Source organism: Aspergillus ambiguus (assembly GCF_047715705.1).
Source record: "Aspergillus ambiguus strain CBS 117.58 unplaced genomic scaffold BDV59scaffold_12, whole genome shotgun sequence".
Lineage (NCBI taxonomy): Eukaryota > Fungi > Ascomycota > Eurotiomycetes > Eurotiales > Aspergillaceae > Aspergillus > Aspergillus ambiguus.
Genome location: NW_027395525.1, coordinates 424,900 through 445,158, shown reverse-complemented (window position 1 = coordinate 445,158; position 20,259 = coordinate 424,900). Strand labels below are relative to the sequence as shown.

The window sequence follows — 20,259 nt, the reverse complement described above, 5'->3', positions numbered from 1 at the left end:
AGGGGCAGGGATCCTCTATCCACGTTGCTCGTATCCAAATACTGGTCAGCCACCCTTGCGTCCAGTCGCTTATCCCTCCGCATAATATAAACCTTCCCCTTCGTAGTGATTAGATGGATTGGCCTTCTAATGTGAAAGCTCTGAGGGACCTCGGTCCGAAGTCGTTCATCACATTCGTCGAAGAAAAGATCGTAGCAGATATACACAATATTTGGAGAATGAAGTAATTCGATCATGTTTACTTGTACACTAAAGCCAGCCGTCTGTGGTTTAACTTTCCGGACTATGGCATTGCTGAGCTTCTCAACAAGCGACTGTACCCTGGCAATCACATCTGCAGAGCGTCAGGACATATCACGAGGGGATTTCCTGCGATGCAGACACCGCAAGGTGAGGTCTCTGTTACGTCGTGCGAGTGTTGTCGAAAACTTGGACCTCTGTCCGCGTTCGATGCTGTGGGAGTCTCGGCGGAATCTTGACCTTCCATTTTCGCTATTGCTGTGATAGTATGAGCGTGGCCGGTGTATCGATACAGGAAACATGGCTAGGGTAGACGAGGCGCCTGGGACGGTGCACGGTCATGGTGGAAGAGAGATCCAACCTCCAGCTGGCGCCTTGTCGGTCACGCGTTACTAACCACGGCACTTGCAAAACGTGTAGAATGGGAAAGTCAGGAACAGGCCGTCTGCATTGCAGGACAATCCCCAATGAGGGAAGGAGGGAACGATATATGTAGGCACACCTGTACTAGTTAACTATGTAACTACTTGGCATGACTCAGCATCCAATTAGACTTCCTAAAACGCGTGTGGCGACGCGCCTCTCACGTGACGCATGCTGTTTTGGGCTCATCAAAACAACAACCACCGGCCGCCTCGGGGCAACCAACCGACAAACAAGCATCTGTGATCGACACCGGCCATTGCCATTGTCCTCTCCAGACCCCGGACTGTCCGCTGCATGCAATCTACCTAGTGCAACAGGTCTTCTCCTTTGTTCTCGGATCGGGACCGGACGCTGCATAGCAACTCCAATCTACGATGGTAAGTTCCTCGCGACGATATCAACAGGCCATTGCGCTTTCTTCGAAGATGTCACACAAGGGGAGCGAGCTCCTAACGTATTTCGCCTTTAGGTGTCCAGTTTCCGGCGTCTAGCGGCAGACCATGCGGCCCTCCATGACGACATCCCTCCGAACTACTTCTTCCCGTCGGACGATGCAACGGCGGATGACCTGACGCAGCTGACGACATTTCTCACCGGACCCCATGGGACGCCGTACTCGCAGGGTCTGTGGCGTCTACACCTGAAGATGCCGGACGACTACCCCAAGAGCCCGCCAAAAGCTACCTTCAAGACACGCATCTGGCATCCCAACGTGGAGGAATCGACGGGGGCGGTGTGCGTCGACACGCTGAAACGGGACTGGAAGGCGACCCTGACGTTGAAAGACGTCCTGATTGTGCGTTCACCTTTACCATCCCGGCCCTACCTCAGACTAACCCTACTGCTCTCCTCTCCAGACCATCTCCTGTCTCCTCATCTACCCCAACCCCGATTCCGCGCTCAACTCCACCGCCGGCGCTCTCCTCCAGGAAAACTACGAAGCCTTCGCCCGCCAGGCAAAACTGATGACCTCCATCCACGCCCCAGTCCCCACCGAGCTACAAGCCACCGTCAACGAGGCAAAATCGCGTGGCGACGATCCCAACACCACCCCCATCCCAGAGCCGGAAGAGAACACCACGCGTTCCCTGCGCTCCCGCAAGACAACTCCGGCCCAATCGGTCACAATGAAGAAACAACACACGCGACGAACACAGCCCGACCCCCCAGCCGCCCCAGACCCCAGCGACTGCGCATCCGACTCCGAAGCGTCCGACTTGGAGAACGGTTCCGCCGCCAGCAAGGAAAACGACCCGTCCCTGTCGCCGGCGCCGGTCAGGTTCGCCCCGCCCAGCCCGCGGAAGAACGCCCTCGGCAAACGCCCACTGTCCGTCCTCACCATGCCGAGGGAGTACGCAGACAGCGATGATGAAGAGGCCCTCGACACCCTCGACGCGGCGGACACGGATGCCATGACCGCGTCGGAGAAGAACATCGCCGCCAACGCCGAGGCAGATCGGTCCCCGCAGCGCAAGTCGCCCAAGCTATCTGTGCTGCACCACGGCGTCAACGCCTCTGGCCGTCTTCGCGACGATCTAATGATCTTCGAGGATGCCCGAGATGCGGAGGATGTCGATCATCGTCGTCGCAGTGGTGACGGTAAGGAGAACCCTGCTGCATCCAAGACGGGGCCGATGGCTCGCAGGCCGGCGTCTGGCCATGCCGCGGCGCTGATGGGCGCACCGACGGGGTCAGTTGCGTCCGGGTCCAAGGTGACAGGGCCGGTGCCAGGAATGCGCAAAGTGTCCGGGACTGGGTCGGGGACGCAGGGGAAGAAGCCGAAGCCGCGGATTGGGATTCGGAGGCTGTAAGTGCGGTGGGGTTGATGGGTAGGTGGAGTTCTTGGGTTTTTTGCTATGGCGTTTAGGGATTCATAGGCAGGTGTTTGCATTCGCGGAGCATGGGCGGTCGATTTGGATATAATATGGTCTAGATTCCTGTACATTGTCCATTTTACGGGTGGCACGGCAAAGATTATCGTCTCTAGTCGTGGTGATATTAGTTATAAGGTAATTAGCTAAGGAGGGTAAGAGAGAGCGCCGCTATGCATCATTGGGAATAACACGATGGAATTTGAAGAGAAGAGGCTCTCCCGAGCAACAAACAAGACCGACACAACAGAAATACATAATCAGGCCCTATCATTCAATAGATACGGGCTGGCGCAGGAAAGTAGCTGAATCAGATCGATTCTACAGCAACACCGCCATGGCGGCACCGGCGATGAGTCCAACGGGGCCGGCCGTGGCCATGGGAACGCCGGCACCCGAACTTGTCGAGGCGCCAGCGCTGGAGGACGACGAAGACGAGGTCTTGGAGGAGTCCGAGGCAGACTTGGTCTTGGTGGCGGTGGCGGTCGAGGTGCTCTTTGCGGCGGCACTGCTGGACTTGACGGCCGAGGTCGAGAAGGAGGAGCCGGGCGTGGAGGCAGCGCTAGAGCCGGATTGAGCGGTGGAAGAGCCGCTGCTGGGTATGACCGGGGCAGAGGTGACGGCCGCAGTGCCCTGGTGGTAGTTAGTATTGAATTAGGTGAGTTCTTGGGTAAGGACGTACGGAAGCAGAGCCGGACTGAGCAGCGGCGAGGGCCGAAAAGGCCGCGACAACGATCATGGAGGCACGCATGTTGTATGGTATGGTATGGTATGAACCTTGAGTATGGGAGTTGAGAAGTATGCGGTGTTGGGTGGTAGAGTTGTGGGAGTATGGAGTATGGAGTATAGAGTACAGAGGGAGTACGGAGTATGGAAAAGTAGATGAACAACAACAACAATGACAGATGCAGGAGCCCTTAAGTACTCGGCAGGCAGGCAGGAGTCTTGCTCTTCAGCCCTGCTGCGACTCCTGCGTTAGTGGCAATCACGATCCACCGCGGGAAACAAACCAGAGTCTGGACGTCCGGGGGATTACAGGATCGATTCCTCCGTACCTTACGGGGGTTGCGTATGCATCTATTTTTGTCCTCCTTTCATATGCATGCCGTGTATACCTTGATTGACCATGTGGTCTGGCATTCTTTCTCCAATGATGGACGGACCATGATCGTTACATCTGCTTCCCTCTCAGTCTTTATAAATCGCATGTACTCCGTATCAGCTGGAGGTCTTCCCACCGAACGACCGGTCTCACGACCAGCCTCATCCAGCACTACCGCGGGCCGAAGGAGTTCTAATGATTGCGCCACCAAGAGCTTGACCCCTCGTCTAGGCCCCAAAGAATGACTCGATCCTACCGGCCACCGTACACAGGAACAGATGCGCCGGACGATGATAGGCCTGTAGGCCCCAGAGTCCACGTATGCATCTGCACGCGACTCGTCGATCGCCAGCGCCGTCTAAGACACCCACGGCCCAGAACGGGTAATCTTGCGTAAAGTACGGTAACGATGGGCTGGCCCCTCGGCCATGCAAGGAATCTTGTTCCTAATTTCAGCTCAGAAATTTCAGGGTCGCCCTGGAGGCTTCTCCCGTGTTGAGCATGGCTGTGGTGGAGCGCCTTTAATCTATGTGATGGGAATGCGGGTACCCGGGGCTTTGTTTCCATGGTGCCCATGTCCATGTTTATCCATGCAGGTTGGATTATTTTTATACTCCGTCCCGTCGACGATCGACTGTCGACTGCAATCGACGGAGTCCGGTGGGATCCTCCGCAGACCTCAAATCTAGAACTGCGTCGGATGCCGAGCCCTGCATCGATACAGCATCAGCCGTCACAAAGCCGACGCCGGACAAACATCCATCGTAGCCAACTATGCATTGATCAATAGAAAGAACGCTATAGTACACATTCCCAACATCAAACTCCATCACTGCTTCAACGGGTCCTCCGCCCGGATCCAATCCGCAAACTGCTTCCGCTTCGCCTGCACCAGTCAGTCAGTCAGTCAGTCCTCAACTCCACCCCATCGTGCTCAAGGCGAGTACTCACCCGCACATCCCAAAATCCATACCGCTCCTCCACCCGGCGAAACGGGTTTCTCGCGCCGCCCTCCCGCTCGATTTGGCCCGCCCACTCGCTCCAACTGATGGGCTTCAGCTTCTCCGCCCCGAGCACGAGGCCCACGGAGACCACCACCAGCGATACGAGGCCTTCGATAACGATGTCGTGCGGCAGGGCGGTCGACGTCGAGGACACACGGGCGTTGCTGTACAGGACAGTGTGTTCGTGGGCGGAGTAGCCGCTGTCCGTGGATGCGTGTTAGCCTTGTCGGATGACTCTGCGGGGTTGAGAGCGGTGGACTTACGCATGGGCGAGGAGGATCAGTCCGACGAGGGTGATCAGACGCGATAGAAAGCCCATGGTGTATAAGGGGTCGGTTTGGTTTGGGGAGACGGTCGTGGAAGGTGAATTGCATGCAGGATGGATGGGAGCTCGGCAGAAGCTTGCTGACTACGGCAGACCGCAGAGACCACCTGCGTCGCGGCCCCGCTTGGGGCATAAGGACAGGTACGCCATATGTCCACTCAATTGAATAAATAGATGCATTGACTACAGTGACTACAATAAACCAATTGTTTGGGTATTTGTTTCTTTCTTTTTTTTGAATATTCGTCAAACCGGGACCACCGGTTAGGTTCTAGTTATTCAAGTTCATGACAGATAACATCAAAATCCTCATCACACCATTGCGCTTCATGATCGGACGTTTCAATTACAGCTTCTGCATAGCGGCAACATCGGTGGACTGGACGTGGTCCTCGTCCTCCTCGATCTGGGCCTGGAGCTCATCAGTAGAGACCTTCTCGTCCTCAACCACCAGGTTGATCTGGAGCTTCTTGATACCGTAGCCGATGGCAACGAACTTAGAAGCACCCCAGACGAGGCCGTCCATCTCGATGGCACGGACGTTAGCCTCGAGCTCCTCAAGGTTGGTCTCGTCATCTAGAACTCGTTAGCGCTGGTGCTCCCTCTATACGAACAGACAGGGAACGAAACATACCCCAAGGCTTGACCTCCAGAGTCACGAGGGACTTGGCGACGGGCTTGGGCTTGGACTCCTTCTTCTTCTTGTACTCGGCCAGACGAGCCTCACGCTCCTTGACGACCTCAGGGTCCTCCTCCTCGCTGTCGGAGCCGAAGAGGTCGTCGTCGTCATCGTCCGCGGGCTTGTCCTTGGGGTTGGTGGGGAGCTCGGTGGACTCGGGGCCGTAGGCAGTGTAGGCCTTGGAGGGGTCACCGGGGAGGGTGGAGAACTCCGACTCGAAAGAGGCAATGTGCTTGTACCAACGGGCAACGTTGGGGTACTTGGCGGCATCAGGAGCGCCAGAGAAGGCCTTGAAGGTCACGACATCGGCCTGGGAGGGAGCATCGCTGGGGGGTTCGTTAGCCCACGGTCACGGGAATCATCCATTGAGTGACGACGCTGAGGAGAGATGGAAGGAACGCCAATGACAAGAAAGAAGCCATCTTGTTACTCCTGATCAGAAACGCGATTGCTCGCAAAGTTGTGTAATCTCGCAGCGGGGTCTTAATCCGCCTCATAAACACGGACCAATTTGTTTTCATCATACAGCAGGAACCAACAAAAGAGGACTGGAGGTGAAGAGAGGGACAAGGGAAAGGGAAGAGGGTTCTTACCCAACAACGTAGCTGCGGCTCTCAAGGTAGTTGTTGGCCACTGAGGGGTCCAATTAGTGCCTGAAAGAACGAAAAAGGAGGGAAGGAGTGCAGAAACAAGGAAGCAGAAGACATACGAGTAAGGCCGGCGTCGGAGACGAAGTCGGTGAAACCCATTGTGAATGTGTGTGTGTGAAGAGATGTGTTGTGTGGGAGGGAAGAGAAGAGAAGCAAGAGGAATAAATAGGAGGGGGGAGAAAAGGTGTTGAATTTTTTTCTGGCGCCAAAAAAAAAAGCCCCTCAGCAACCTGCCACGTGACGGCAGCGGTGCTTCCCTGTGGATGACTAAGAGATGATCAGGTGACCCTCCCGAAATCGTTGGTTCATGATATCATCTTCTGGCCGCTCCCATAGATCGTGCTCGAAGCATCCCGAATCCCTGCGTCCTTTCTCCTATTCCAGGGGCGACACTGCTCGCTGTGGTACTAAAGCTCATCAGGGCGACCTTTTCTGGGTGAAGCTACATTCCGTAGGTATATATTCCGCCCGTATGCCCATGCTAGCGATTAGCCGAAACTAATACGCCTGCACAGGCTCTCAGTAAATATGGCATCCCGATTACCACTTGCTCGGGGTCGACTCCTTAGAGCACCATTGTTATCCTCAGGCCGCCTCACGCACCCTTCCCGCGGCCTACGTCTCCTTCCACAGACCCGTGTGCTTCCCTCTCTCGTCGTTGGCGCCTCCCATTGCCAGCCGTTATACCCCATCCGCAACTATGCCAACGGACGACCTCATCCCCCCGGCGGGACACATCGTATGAACCTCGGCGGGGAACCAGAAAAGTCAGCATTGGAACAATTTGGCGTTGATCTCACGGCCCGAGCCAAGGCGGGCAAATTGGACCCCGTCATTGGAAGAGATGCGGAAATTCATCGGACAATCCAAGTCTTGTCGAGACGAACGAAGAACAACCCTGTCCTTATCGGAGCCGCCGGTACCGGTAAGACGGCCGTCCTCGAAGGGCTAGCCCAGCGGATTGTGCAGGGGGATGTCCCGGAGAGCATCAAAGACAAGCGGGTCATCTCGCTCGACCTGGGGTCGCTCATCGCCGGCGCCAAATTCCGTGGCGATTTCGAAGAACGCCTCAAATCCGTGTTGAAAGAAGTCGAGGATGCGCAAGGTAGCGTGATTTTGTTCATTGACGAACTCCACACCCTGCTCGGTCTTGGAAAGGCCGAAGGCAGCATCGACGCGAGCAATCTCCTCAAGCCGGCCTTGTCCAGAGGCGAACTCCAATGCTGCGGTGCCACCACCCTGAACGAATATCGACTCATCGAGAAAGATGTCGCCCTCGCAAGACGATTCCAGCCCATCCAGGTCGGGGAGCCGTCCGTTGCGGCGACGATATCCATCCTGCGGGGTATCAAGAACAAATATGAAGTCCATCACGGTGTTCGGATCACAGACGGCGCTTTGGTGGCGGCGGCGACCTACAGCAACCGATACATCACCGACCGCTTCCTCCCTGATAAGGCCATCGATCTGGTGGATGAGGCCGCCTCGGCTCTGCGTCTGCAGCAGGAGTCGAAACCGGACGTGATCCGAGAACTCGACCGTGATATTACCACTATTCAGATTGAGCTGGAGTCGTTGCGCAAAGAGACTGATGTCAGCAGCCGTGAGAGGCGAGACAAACTACAGGAAGACCTTAAATCCAAGCAGGAAGAAGCCGCGAAGCTGATGGAGGTGTGGGAGAAAGAAAAGGCCGAGATCGAGTCCCTGAAGCGCACGAAGGAAGAGCTGGAAAATGCTCGCTTCCAGCTTGAACAGGCGCAAAGAGAAGGGAACTTCGCCAAAGCCGGAGAGCTGAGGTACTCCACTATCCCAAGTCTTGAGGCGAAGCTTCCGAAAGAGGGCGAGGAACAAGGAGCAACAGCCCAGACAAGTCTGATCCACGACTCGGTAACAGCCGACGATATCGGAAATGTCGTATCCCGCACCACCGGCATCCCGGTCAACAAGCTCATGGCTGGAGAGGTAGAGAAGCTCATCCGAATGGAAGACACTCTACGGCAGTCGGTTCGTGGTCAGGACGAGGCTCTCTCGGCGGTTGCCAACGCGGTTCGTATGCAGCGGGCAGGTCTCAGCGGAGAAAACCGACCACTCGCGTCTTTCATGTTCCTCGGCCCTACTGGAGTTGGAAAGACGGAGCTCTGCAAGAAGATGGCGGAGTTCTTGTTCTCGACCGAGACGGCCGTTGTGAGGTTCGATATGAGCGAGTTCCAAGAGAAACATACTATCAGTCGTTTGATCGGCTCACCCGCTGGATATGTGGGCTATGATGATGCCGGTCAGCTCACTGAAGCTGTGAGGCGCAAGCCCTATGCAGTTCTATTGTTCGACGAGTTCGAAAAAGCCCACCGTGATATCTCGGCCCTTCTGCTGCAAGTCCTGGATGAAGGTTTCCTTACCGACTCCCAAGGACACAAAGTTGATTTCAGGAACACTCTTATTGTGCTGACTTCCAACCTCGGTGCTGACATCCTCGTGGGCGGGGATCCTCTCCACCCTTTGAAGAATGTCGGAGACGAGGAAATTTCACCGGACATCAAGAAGGCAGTTATGGACGTCGTGCAACATTCGTACCCTCCCGAGTTCCTCAACCGGATTGACGAGTTCATCATCTTCAAGAGGCTTTCCAAAGAAGCTCTTAGAGATATCGTCGATATCAGACTCAAGGAACTCCAGTCGAGGCTTGATGACCGGCGAATGACGTTGCAGGTCGACGATGAGATCAAGGGCTGGCTATGCGATAAAGGCTATGACCCGAAGTACGGTGCTCGCCCCCTCAACCGCTTGATTGCCAAGGAAATCGGCAACAAGCTCGCCGACAAGATCATCCGTGGCGAAGTCACGTCTGGGCAGACGGCCCATGTTTCGTTCAATGCAGACAAGAGTGGCCTCCAGATCTCATCGGAAGGTGTTAAAATCGAAGATCCGACTGAGCATGAAGAGCCATGAATGTTGTTTGCTCTGTATTAATCGAGATTTTTTTTTTTTTTTGGCGTCGTTGTGATATCAGCGTTTGGCCCAAGGTCTGGGTGTTAAAATGTATCTTCACTCTCATGTATATTCCAGAGTCTCCTCTTTCTGTATTATAGTTGCATCATTGGAGTATGTTATAAATACTGATTGGTCTTTCTGAACAGTATACATTATAACCTACTTTAGTATACGTGTATAAAAGTTGTAGAATAACAGTAGGAAATTGGGGCCTGAGGCCTACTACATGCGGTGGAGGTTTGTATACTTTCTGTCTCTCTGCGCTCCAACTATTTCTCAACCTATCCTCACCCCCAAAGCTAATCGAACACCACCGGATACCCACCATGGAATCATCCAGGAAAAGGAGGCGAACAGCTTCTCATCCACATACCACCCCTCATTCATCCCACTCAAGACCAACACCTGGGAACAATCCACGATCTACTACTTTCGTTCCCCCCGGAAGTTCTCAAACCTCCATACCCAGACCCGCAACGAGAGTCCTTACTGAGACTCGAGAGTCTAATCGTCAGGCACAACTGACCGATGACGACTTCGAACAAATTATAGTGGCATTTGATATGAGGAATTCCGGCACCGTCGGCTGCTCCTACTATTCCGCGCAGGAAGAGAGACTTTATTTACTCGGTGATCTGCACTTCGCTGGTGCGGAAGTAATTGACAGTTGTATGTACACCGGGCTTCTCTACCTGGTAGGTTACTGACCGCTTCCAGTGATTCTTCAGACCAAACCCACGGTGCTCTTGACTTCACCTCGAATCGATTGTGTTGATTCGACAGAGAACACAGGACTCGGACAACCCGAGAGTAAGGAGCTCTAACGCACAGATCTTTGATCCCATTGCTAATGCGTGACACTCCAGATACCCGCTCGTACCTCCCTTATCACCTCGACGTGCGACCTTCCCAGGAGTTCAACTACGCAAACGCAAAGAATAAGCTAGCAGCGTTGGAACTATGCTCTGCGCACGAGAGCCAGATCCGATTCCTAGTACCACACAATGGTCTGATTTATACCGAGGAACTGGATACGGAAAGCTTGGATTTCACTTTACAGGAGGGAAGGTTGTTGCACATGCCCGGTACGATCGACATGGCAAACGCGGTGACAATCGGCTGTGCCGGAGCAGTCCTTACCTACCTTCAAAGACGCCGGGCGACTATATCAGATTCCAGTGACCAAGCCTCCGATGGTTTCCAGGTAAAGTCCATAGAAATGTTCTGCTTGACCGGAACCATGTGAGTCTTCGATACTCCCTTTGGCCTCTCAAGATACTCACAGTGGGAAAGGTTTGTCAGTTCGAGAACGCTTGTGGCGCTCCAGGTCATGCAGTCAGAATCTCATCCAAGTGTCGTCAATCAGGGCCCAGGGACGAAGTCATCCAGGTCCAAAGAAGGATTGTCCGTCTATGGATTATTTCAACGTTTCGCCCACACGCCCCAAGGGAAAAACAGGTTGAAGCAGATTTTCTTTCGTCCGAGTATCGATATGGATGTAATCCGTGAGCGACACACTTTCGTCAGCGTGTACCTGCGGCCAGAAAACTACAACCCCCTTGACAAACTTGTAAAGGGTCTCAAGCACATCAAGAATCTTCACTATGTCATGGTCAACCTTCGCAAGGGAATCAGCACTGGAAGTGGAAACATAACGGGCTTCAAGACCACTGTGTGGGCAACTTTACTAGCTGTGCGTCACTTGTGAATCTTATTCTTGGTGAAGCCAAATGCTAATGTGTCTGTAGTTTGCCTTCTACGGGATAGATATCCACGAGGCTCTCAAAGAGACCGCCGGTGGGAAGGAGCTCAGATTGCATCGAGCGGTAAATGCGACTCCACTGTATGTTAATGATACTTACTTGTTCTCAGGCTCTTCGGGCTTTCGAAGCAGCAGAGCTTTACAAGGTTGGGAGGATGATCCAGGAGATAGTAATAGATTTGAAGCCCCCCTCCCCCCCTTTAAATCTCATGGCTAAACGTTCCAGGTGGATATCGATGGTTCCGAGGACCAAGGAAGGACTGCTGTTAAGCCAGGATTGGATAGAGAGCTTGATAAGATGAAAGACAATTACGACGGTCTTAGCAACTTGCTGAAGAATGTTGCGATGGAAATTGCAGCCACTATTCCAGAAATCTTGGAGATCGATGTGAATGTGATATACTTTCCTCAACTCGGATTCAATATTGCAATCCCTCTGAATGATAGAGGGGAAGCCGCCTTCGATGGAGATGGTGAGGAGTGGGAGCTCTTGTTCATAACGGAAAATCGAGCATACTTCAAGGATTTTCGGATGAGACAGCTGGATGAAACGCTGGGCGATATATATGGGCTTATATGCGGTACGTTCAGCCTCATATTTCCGCCAATTCTACTAATGCTTCATCTCTGAGGATAAGAGAGAGAAATTGAGATTGTTTACGACCTGGCACAGAGGGTACTGCAGTACGAAAAGGTGCTTTTAGAAGCCTCGGACATTTGCGGCCAAATCGATAGGTCAGTAATGTACATGCGTGTTGGCAGGAATCTAATACTTCCTAGCCATATTGCTATGGTACAGGCTGCGAACTTCTATAAGCTGGTATGCCCTAAGATGGTGAAAGACAATATCATCAAAATCAGTGGAGGCCGGCGAGTTGCCCCCAATATTGTTGCCTCCACTCAGCTGACCCTCAGGAAGACACATTCTTCAGGAACTGACGGTTTCATCATACGTGCCAAATGATACCCTCCTCATGGGAGGAGCATCAACGCCATTTCGGTATGCTCATGGTCGAATGGAGAGCTTTAAAAACACTAGTTTTCCGAATATGCTGCTATTGACTGGACCCAATTATTCTGGCAAAAGCGTCTACATGAAGCAAGCACGTTCCTCACTTCTAGGTTTGCTGTGTATTCTGAGTTAACTATTGGATAGGTAGCTCTCATCGCCTACTTGGCACAATTGGGGAGGTATAAAGCTTACAAGTGTAACCTCTGTGCTCATCGACGACAGCTGACGACATTAGTTTTGTCCCTGCAGACAGCGCCGAGATTGGTATCACTGATAAAATCTTGGTGAAGTCCAACTCCGAAGACAGTGTTTCTCAGGTATGAGATACTTATTGCCTGATTCGCTGCTTTTTGCTCATCTCTCCAGATCCAGAGTACCTTCATGAACGATCTGCAGCAAATATCATTTGATTTGAAGCAAATGACAAGTCGTAGCTTACTGATTATTGATGAATTCGGGAAGGGTACAAATGAAAGCGGTTAGTTCGATTCCATCCTCTCAATTATATGGGATACTGAGAGAATTTCCCTAGACGGTATCGGCCTAGCATGTGGCATTTTTAAACATTTGCTAGAGTGCGACGAAGCACCAAAAATCATCGCTTCAACGCACCTTCACGAAATACTCGAGAATGGATTCCTTCCAATGAGTCCTCGATTACAACTCGGACATATGGAGGTTAAGCTCAGCGAAGAGTCCCAAAATATAGAAGATCAGATAACCTACCTTTATAAGTTCTGGATCCCCATCCGATGTCCTAGGATATCTTCGTGTGTTCTTATGGGCATATGCTAATGGAGAAATGCAGCTTCCGCTTAGGCTGCAGTACCAAAAGTTATGGAACCATGTATGTATAAAGAATCTCTGGTTCACAAATCGCCTGCTAATGCATGCTCCAATCTAGGTGCGCGGCGATGAATGGGATTGATCAACGTATTATTGCTCGCGCAGATGAGCTTGCATCTCTTGCGGCCCGTGGAGAGAATCTAGTCGCTGCTTGTGCCATGCTATCTGAAAGTGAGACGCGTATATTGGAGGAAGCAGTATGGTCTAACCCATATGCTCCTGCCCAGTGAAATTCAAAATACTAATTGACCTGTCGTCAGGAACAACTGGCCAGAAAATTCCTAGCACTTGACTTGACAGAGAACAACAAAGGTGACATCCGCGAGGAACTGGATCGACTACTTGAAGAAGACGAGTGATGCTGGCAAGACCGGCCTCGAATGACCGTTGCCGTATATTTATTCTGCTTATTGACAGGGTGAAGCTTTGACAGAGATGCAATGATTGTTCTACTGGGTTTGTCTGAGATGCATTATATGTACACAGATTCCGTTTTAACATCACACTTTTAACGCCAAGGGCACTCATACCCAGTTGTATCACATGAAAAGATAACCCAAACAAGATTCACTAGAGCTTAACACTCTTAACCACGTTCTTCTTGATACCAGTAAGCTCACCACCATATCCCCCACGGCCTTCACCGCCCTTGTAGAGTTGGCGAATGCTGCCCAGCTTCTTCTTCTTATCCTCGAATCTCTTTCTCTTCTTGACACGAGGGTTGCGGGAATCTTTGTTGCGTTTAGGTGCAAGGCCTTTGTTCTTTTCAATCTGGTATGTGATGGCTCTCTTGCCATCCGGCCCGATTTCCTCCTGTACTTCCACATGACCACCTTCCCGAGCAGCAGCAGCGTAGGCCTCTGCGCGGGCCTTCTTATCGTCCTTCTTCTGCTTGGAGCGCGCAGCGACCATATCATAGTAATCATCGTCATCGGATTCTTCCCCTCTGAGCTCATTGGCCACGCGGTGGTCTTCCTCGTCACTGTCTCCGCCGAGCATTTCAGATCCCTTGGGTTGCTGTCTACCACGCTTTTCAGCTTCGGCATTCAAGCGAGCCTGACGGTCCTTCAAGCGCTCCCGGTAAGGAAGGTCAGCGTCACCTCCCGCATCTCTGCCAGCTGCACTGCGCTTGTTGGCTTTCTGCGCCATCTGAGAAGTATAGAAACGAAGCGAGCGTTTCTGCTTCGCCTTCTCCTCAGCCTCCTTGGCGGTAAGCGCATCTTCGTCTCCAAAGTCGGAATCGTCTGCATCCTTAGTGGAGATGGCAGTCTTCTGTGCGACGCGTTTCTTTCCGGGCGCGGCGACAAGGCTCGATAGGTCGGCCAGGTTAGCTTCCGTCTCTTGGAGTCTCTCTGCCCGCCGGGCCTCCGCTTCTGCTTGTGCGGCCAAAGCAGCGCGCTCGGCCTTGGAAAGTCTCTTTGTCTTCTTATTCTCCTGGGGCTGCTGTGGCTCCTTGGCCTTTTTGGATTGCTTCTTGGAAGCTGGGACGTCAGTGATGGACTCATTGGTACTTTTCGCCTCCTTGCTGCTGACTGGAGGCTTCTCTGTGACAGTAAGATCCTTAACTGTCTCCCAGAGCTTCCTGAACTTGACCAAAGAGGCCATTATAGGATGGGAACGCATTTCGGCCGGCGACAAAGGTCCTGGTTTTCCATTCGCATCATTCCCAGACGACAGAAGCATGAAATACATGCTGATGGCACCCAGGTAAGAAGAGAGTGCACGGTATTTTATAACAGCGACAGGAGCGGGGCTAATATCGTCATCGGCGGTGTTCTTGACAGCCGCTTCGGCAGCTTGCGCCAGTGACTTATGAGTCCCTTGAAGATCAGCAAAGTCTTTCGCCAACGGCTCAAACTCCGGGTATCTCGACTTCAGGATCTTTAGTTTCTCCTGTTCACTCATTTCGTCGGTGATCTCCAGCTGCGGTAAGACTTCTGTTACCACGCCCGTCTCTTCTTCGCCATCTTCTTCGGCTTTGCCCGAGTCGGCCCACTCTGTCTCGTCAAAACCAAAGTCCGCCTCGTTCAGCGCCTGAAGATGTTTTTGCTGCAGCCGTTTGGCTTCCTGCTCTTCCTCCAGGGCGTCGGCTTCCGTTTCGATTTGGTCGGCGTTGTAGAAGTCCTTCTTCGAAGAACCCCAGGCGGCCAGACCGCCTTCATCTTCGTCCTCGGAAGCGTCCGCTCCACGCTCCTTTTTGACGCCCAACAATTCGTCGTCGTCATAATCGTCCTCGTCGAGCTCTTCGTCGTCATCAACGTCGTCCTCGTCGACCGACTCGTAACCGAGAATCTCTTCATCAGACGCCTGAAGAACTTCCTCTGGAGACACCCCGTGTTAGCTACTAGAGAGTAAGAGAAAAATCGGCGCAACTAACCGTCTTCCATCAGTTTCCGTCGCCGCTTTGCGTCCGGGGCCTCTTCCAGAAGGACATGGTCTCTGCCGGCCTGGAACTCATCTTCGGAATCGTCGAATCTCTCCTCAATATCAAACTTGGACTGCTGCTGATCCGTCGCATTCCTAGCGGCCGGGCGACCGCCGGCCTTTCTCTTCTTGCCCATGACTGGTACGGCGATGGAGGGATCCGGAGCAGATTCGACTGTCGAATTGATAAACTTTCGAGATAAAATTTTGGGAGGGACGCTTCACCGCCCGGAGGACGCTAATCCTCATATAGGAGTGTTTGCGGTGTTTGGTGTAATACAGTATGTAACAGGATTACGATTTATAGTCAGGTACCAATCGAATGGCATGCGTCTATGGGGTATTTATATGTATTCATTGATACGGCAGTTGACACTCCCCGTCCTTCCCATTTTGGACGTTATCCTCTTCTCGTACACGCTTTCTCTCCCTTTGCTCTCTCCGTAACTGCTCCGTCTTCTCTTCCTCTCATGTCTCCATTCCTATCATTAATTCCCCCTGACGCATCTCCCGCCACGTTGGGAATCTCCGTCATCCTAAGCGGTTTTCTTCTGTACACAATCGGCAAAATGTTTGGCTTCGGTGCCCGCAATGAATTCGTCGTCGACGGGAGGGTATGTGGTCCTGATCCGTATTTACATGCTCTTCTCTAAATATTTCTTAACAGACTGTTGTGATTACCGGTGGCTCAGAAGGAATGGGCAAAGCCGCTGCCTGCCAACTTGCTGCCAAAGGTGCCAACGTTGTCATTGTGGCACGTACTGTGCAAAAGCTCCAAGGTGCAATTGAAGACATCAAGGTCAGTGACTCTTACTTCCTATGTCAAAACCATCTCACTGATGGCTTCCAGCACTCGGCCGTGGATTCAACTAAGCAAAAATTCCACTACATCAGCGCCGACCTGACCAGCGCCGCGGAATGCGAGCGACTCATCCAGGAGGTCACTGAATGGAACAATGGTCTTGCTCCTGATGTTGTATGGTGCTGCGCGGGCTACTGCAACCCGGGTTTCTTTGTCGAGACTCCTGTGCAAACGCTCCGGGACCAAATGGACACGGTGTACTGGACTGCTGCGAACACCGCCCACGCAACCCTGACGAAGTGGCTCGCACCCGCCAAATCCGAGCATCAAAGCTCTCTGCCGCGTCGGCATCTCATCTTCACGTGTTCCACGCTTGCCTTCTATCCAATCACTGGCTATGTGCCTTACTCCCCTGCCAAGGCAGCTATCCGGTCCTTGTCGGATACGCTCAGTCAGGAAATTGAGGTTTACAATGGGAGTCGTCGGTCCAAAACAACAGGCAATTCCCCCGCTGCTGATGTTAAAATCCACACGGTCTTCCCGATGGGCATTCTCTCCCCTGGGTTCGATAAGGAGGAGCAACTGAAGCCCGAACTGACCAAACAGCTGGAAGAAGCCGATAAACCTCAGACTCCGGAAGAGGTCGCCCGCATCTCGATTGAGGCGCTGGAGCGGGGCGATTATCTCATCACGACCATGTTTGTTGGGCATATCATGAAGGCAAGCGCTCTGGGAGGTAGCCCGAGAAATTCTGCCATTCGGGATACTTTGGTCAGCTGGCTCAGTAGCTTGGCATTCCTCCAGGTGATTCCTGATCTCCGAAAGAAGGCGTGGAACTGGGGTGTCAAGTATGGCATTCCCTCGGCCAGGTCGGAGTAGGGCTGGCTTTATCGTGTCTGCGGTTGTTGTCTGTGGAAAGCTTAGATACCCTAAACTTCTTTGTATTGTTATAAATAACATCCTTTGTCGTTCGAGACCTGACAATGCTCGCTTTTCTTCCAGGTGGCTGGTGTCTTTGTCCAGGTGTGTAGCTGTGATATATATATAGTGATCACGATGAACCAAACAAAGTTTACCAACAGTCTGTTCTTTTTACTTTTACTTTTATTATTATGTTCCCTCTTTCCATCCTTCCAAAGACCAGCCCATCAGCAGTAAGAACAAACAGCCTGATGTCCTGACTGACATCATCGGTCGAGGGTGGCGCTAACAAGGAATGCGCCGAGGGCGTGACCGCAAACGGCGTCTCGACCGCGATGCTGTCGCAAGGATGCGACGCTTTCTTTCTCCCACCGACTATTTGCTTTGTTTCGCACTTTGCGACATGCGCTGCTGAACGACTTCAACGAGGCTTCTATAACCCCATTGAGATCCCCTGATCTTGCGACCTCTCAAACACCATGGACGCCTTATTCTCTATACCAATGCTCTCTCTATTTCTCATACCTGCCATGTCGTCCTACACTACAACGCTCAATTTGATCTTCTTCTACATGACATGGACGACCCTCGTGCTGTCGCATCCGCCCATCAGGGTCGAACTGTTCGGTACCTTGATGGTCCGACTGCTTTTCTACATCCTGCCGTCGCTTCTCTTCTTCCTGTTCGACATCCTGACCCCTTCTGCAGCGGTCGTGATCAAAGCCCAGGGTGAAGCCGGCCTGCCTTCGGGCAAGAAACGGGGCAAGATCCGACTCAAAGAGGTCAAGGTCGCGGGTTGGGCCCTCGCAAACGTCGTCCTCGGCATCGTCGCGCAAGCGGCCATCGAAAATACCCAGACCGCGCTCTTTGGCATGCGAAGCGCATTGAAAATATCCATTAGGCTGCCGATGCCCTTCGACATCGTCAAAGACATGCTTTGCGGATTGTTGGTGAGAGAGGTGCGTCGCAGTGCATCCATCCGGTGATGACGAAGCTAACAAACACCCGACGGAAGATCCTCGCGTACACGATCCATCGCTACGCGCTGCATTCGAAGCGCTCCCCGCTCACAAAGTACCACTATACTTGGTACCACGGCCTGCGCACGCCGTTCCCTCTCACGGGCCACTACGATCACCCGCTCGTCTACCTCGTCGCCAACTTCCTCCCCACGTACCTGCCCGCCATGCTCTTCCGCTTCCACATGCTGACGTACCTGTTTTACCTGTCTGTGCTCTCCATCGAGGAGACTTTCGCCTTCTCCGGCTACTCGGTGATGCCGACGAGCTTCTTCCTGGGTGGCCTGGCGCGCCGCACGGATATTCACCTGCTTAGTGGGGGCCAGGGGAATTTTGGCCCGTGGGGTATTTTGGACTGGATTTGTGGGACGACGGTTGGTAACGGGGGGGATGAGGATGGGGAGGCCGGTGAGGAGGTCCAGCGGTATATGGAGCAGTCAACGCGGCAGACAAGGGAGGCTCGCCCTCCGGTGCCGGTGAAGGGACGTCGGAAGTAGGATCGTCCCGCTTGACGGCATGGGTGTAAGGTGGGACTGTGTCTACAGTGGTTGCTTTGGAGAGCGGTAACTCAGATATAAGTATAAAGGCTGAAACGATGACAATGACTTAACAAGAACGTGTTTCCCAATTTTAGATTTCCGCCCGATCCTGGAAATTGGAGATATCATACTGAACATTAAATGAAAAAGACACCCCCAGCTGCACGCAAAGGGGACATGTAACAGCTGAAAGGCATTCTTCGTTTTTGGGTCTTTTTTTTTCACATTTCGGCTTTTATAGTAACCTGCAAATCGGCCACGCAGGAGGAGACTGATCGTGAAACAGAAATAACAACCGGTTTTTCCGAATTGACCGTAATCCTAGTAAGCAAAAACGGAGTCCCGAATCCATTTACACATTTCATGAGCCGTTCCTCCCGCGTTGCAGAACGCTTTCCCATAGTAGGAACGCCAACCTGCATTCAAGCCGCCCCTCGATTTCCTCCACAATCAATACCGAACCCGCGGCCACCACGTCGCACGTTTACCAGTTCATCTCGTGGGGCTTGTCGCCGTTCCGGAGGCTGAAGGTGCTGGCGAGGTAGCTGCCGAGGAAGGCCTCCTTCTTGACGCTAGCCAGGATGGACTGGTCAACGGCCTTCTGGTCGGAGGCACGAGCGCTGGCAACCTTCTTCTTCTGTGGAGGGGAATAACACCAGATCAGTATACCATTCCATGGGTAAAGACTCTGACCGAACGGAGTCATCGGATCACGCATGTCCACATACCTCGGGCTTCTCTCCCTGCTTGAAGAAAGCCTCCTCGGACTTCTTCTGGGCGCTCTTCTCCTTGGTGAAGTAGTCGGGAGAAGAGACCTTCTCGAGGGTCTTGGCGTCAACACCGCTGATGTCCACACGGGTGCTGGTGGCGATCACATAGCGGGCGTTCACACGGCGGAGGGGAACACCGTTGACCTTGAAGGGACCGGTGACGAGGAGGACACCCTGGTCGAGGTGCTTGAGGAGGACGACACGCTTGCCACGGAAGCGACCGGCGAGGAGGATCAGGATGGTACCGGGCTGGAGGCTCTCCCGGAGCTTGGTGGGACGAAGAGCCTTGCGGACCTAGAAATTCAACGAAGATCATGTCAGAATGTCAATGTTTCCCAGAAATTCCCACGTCCATCGATTTCCCAGGCTAGATTTCCGACAGTGCCGTCACGATGCGATTCCATTTCTCAACACATGAACTTCCCGTTCGCTTCTATCCCCCATCGCACAGGTCCGGATCCAACCGCACAGTAGCCAGATCCATGGACCGGCGCAATTGTCGCATCTTGTTCATAGGAAACCGCATCGCGTGTGGCACGCTGGGAGATCGATTTGCAGTGGCTGACAGAAGGGCAGATATCAAAGTACTGACTTTCTTGGGCTGCGACTCGTCATCAACGGGGTACCATTTCTGGGCCTTCTGAGCCGGCACGGTCCTCTGGCCCTTTCCAAACTGCTTCGTCTGGCCAACAGTAGAGTCCGACATATTGGCTGCTGGGGACGAAGAAGGGTTGAAAAGAATGAAGGGAGGGGGGGAGGTGGTGGGTGGTTGTCGACGGCGGGTGGTTTGTTGGAGATTGATGTGTGACTGCGACTTGCGGCCCCGAGCGGGAAATCCTGAGGGTTTGTGGGAACGCGAGCCCTATCAGTTAGCCGAAA

General features: G+C 53.0%; 10 protein-coding genes across 10 annotated transcripts; 5 read left to right on the top strand and 5 right to left on the bottom strand.

The window, feature by feature from the left end:
* The first annotated feature begins 709 nt into the window (after positions 1-709).
* On the top strand, positions 710-2,637 carry BDV59DRAFT_21115 (putative ubiquitin conjugating enzyme E2). Its single transcript, XM_073695740.1, has 3 exons — positions 710-1,043; positions 1,136-1,462; positions 1,524-2,637. The coding sequence occupies exons 1-3, from the start codon at positions 1,041-1,043 to the stop codon at positions 2,475-2,477; spliced, it is 1,284 nt and encodes a 427-aa protein (XP_073548809.1). The 5' UTR covers positions 710-1,040; the 3' UTR covers positions 2,478-2,637.
* Positions 2,638-3,638, bottom strand: BDV59DRAFT_20670 (uncharacterized protein). The gene is made up of 3 exons (XM_073694840.1): positions 3,593-3,638; positions 3,220-3,495; positions 2,638-3,160 (listed from the first exon to the last, which is right to left on the bottom strand). Exons 2-3 carry the CDS (start codon positions 3,286-3,288, stop codon positions 2,798-2,800), a joined length of 432 nt encoding a protein of 143 aa, XP_073548808.1. The 5' UTR covers positions 3,289-3,495; positions 3,593-3,638; the 3' UTR covers positions 2,638-2,797.
* Positions 3,639-3,780: 142 nt separating this feature from the next.
* On the bottom strand, positions 3,781-4,998 carry BDV59DRAFT_176738 (membrane magnesium transporter family protein). The gene is made up of 3 exons (XM_073689499.1): positions 4,907-4,998; positions 4,591-4,843; positions 3,781-4,525 (listed from the first exon to the last, which is right to left on the bottom strand). Exons 1-3 carry the CDS (start codon positions 4,960-4,962, stop codon positions 4,469-4,471), a joined length of 366 nt encoding a protein of 121 aa, XP_073548807.1. The 5' UTR covers positions 4,963-4,998; the 3' UTR covers positions 3,781-4,468.
* On the bottom strand, positions 4,999-6,504 carry BDV59DRAFT_176737 (translation elongation factor 1 subunit beta). Its single transcript, XM_073689498.1, has 4 exons — positions 6,357-6,504; positions 6,241-6,280; positions 5,603-5,973; positions 4,999-5,544 (listed from the first exon to the last, which is right to left on the bottom strand). The coding sequence occupies exons 1-4, from the start codon at positions 6,394-6,396 to the stop codon at positions 5,315-5,317; spliced, it is 681 nt and encodes a 226-aa protein (XP_073548806.1). The 5' UTR covers positions 6,397-6,504; the 3' UTR covers positions 4,999-5,314.
* A 252-nt stretch (positions 6,505-6,756) lies between these two features.
* Positions 6,757-9,428, top strand: hsp78 (chaperone ATPase HSP78). The gene has a single exon (XM_073689497.1). It carries the CDS (start codon positions 6,826-6,828, stop codon positions 9,241-9,243), a length of 2,418 nt encoding a protein of 805 aa, XP_073548805.1. The 5' UTR covers positions 6,757-6,825; the 3' UTR covers positions 9,244-9,428.
* An 83-nt stretch (positions 9,429-9,511) lies between these two features.
* On the top strand, positions 9,512-13,135 carry BDV59DRAFT_207413 (MutS family protein MSH5; the record flags this gene model as incomplete). Its single annotated transcript, XM_073694995.1, has 15 exons — positions 9,512-9,526; positions 9,789-9,954; positions 10,003-10,095; positions 10,152-10,527; positions 10,579-10,978; positions 11,158-11,217; positions 11,274-11,628; positions 11,686-11,782; positions 11,967-12,150; positions 12,204-12,238; positions 12,295-12,376; positions 12,426-12,537; positions 12,592-12,793; positions 12,868-12,906; positions 12,964-13,135. 15 exons carry the CDS (start codon positions 9,512-9,514, stop codon positions 13,133-13,135), a joined length of 2,388 nt encoding a protein of 795 aa, XP_073548804.1.
* Positions 13,136-13,333: 198 nt separating this feature from the next.
* BDV59DRAFT_20466 (something about silencing 10 family protein) lies at positions 13,334-15,505 on the bottom strand. The gene is made up of 2 exons (XM_073694502.1): positions 15,283-15,505; positions 13,334-15,226 (listed from the first exon to the last, which is right to left on the bottom strand). Exons 1-2 carry the CDS (start codon positions 15,464-15,466, stop codon positions 13,476-13,478), a joined length of 1,935 nt encoding a protein of 644 aa, XP_073548803.1. The 5' UTR covers positions 15,467-15,505; the 3' UTR covers positions 13,334-13,475.
* Positions 15,506-15,728: 223 nt separating this feature from the next.
* ksrA (3-dehydrosphinganine reductase) lies at positions 15,729-17,208 on the top strand. The gene is made up of 3 exons (XM_073689496.1): positions 15,729-15,943; positions 15,997-16,128; positions 16,180-17,208. Exons 1-3 carry the CDS (start codon positions 15,800-15,802, stop codon positions 17,008-17,010), a joined length of 1,107 nt encoding a protein of 368 aa, XP_073548802.1. The 5' UTR covers positions 15,729-15,799; the 3' UTR covers positions 17,011-17,208.
* Positions 17,209-17,394: 186 nt separating this feature from the next.
* BDV59DRAFT_20459 (sterol desaturase family protein) lies at positions 17,395-18,700 on the top strand. Its single transcript, XM_073694491.1, has 2 exons — positions 17,395-18,011; positions 18,068-18,700. Exons 1-2 carry the CDS (start codon positions 17,532-17,534, stop codon positions 18,566-18,568), a joined length of 981 nt encoding a protein of 326 aa, XP_073548801.1. The 5' UTR covers positions 17,395-17,531; the 3' UTR covers positions 18,569-18,700.
* BDV59DRAFT_176725 (60S ribosomal protein eL6) lies at positions 18,638-20,198 on the bottom strand. The gene is made up of 3 exons (XM_073689495.1): positions 19,973-20,198; positions 19,339-19,674; positions 18,638-19,247 (listed from the first exon to the last, which is right to left on the bottom strand). Exons 1-3 carry the CDS (start codon positions 20,084-20,086, stop codon positions 19,095-19,097), a joined length of 603 nt encoding a protein of 200 aa, XP_073548800.1. The 5' UTR covers positions 20,087-20,198; the 3' UTR covers positions 18,638-19,094.
* Positions 20,199-20,259: the final 61 nt, after the last annotated feature.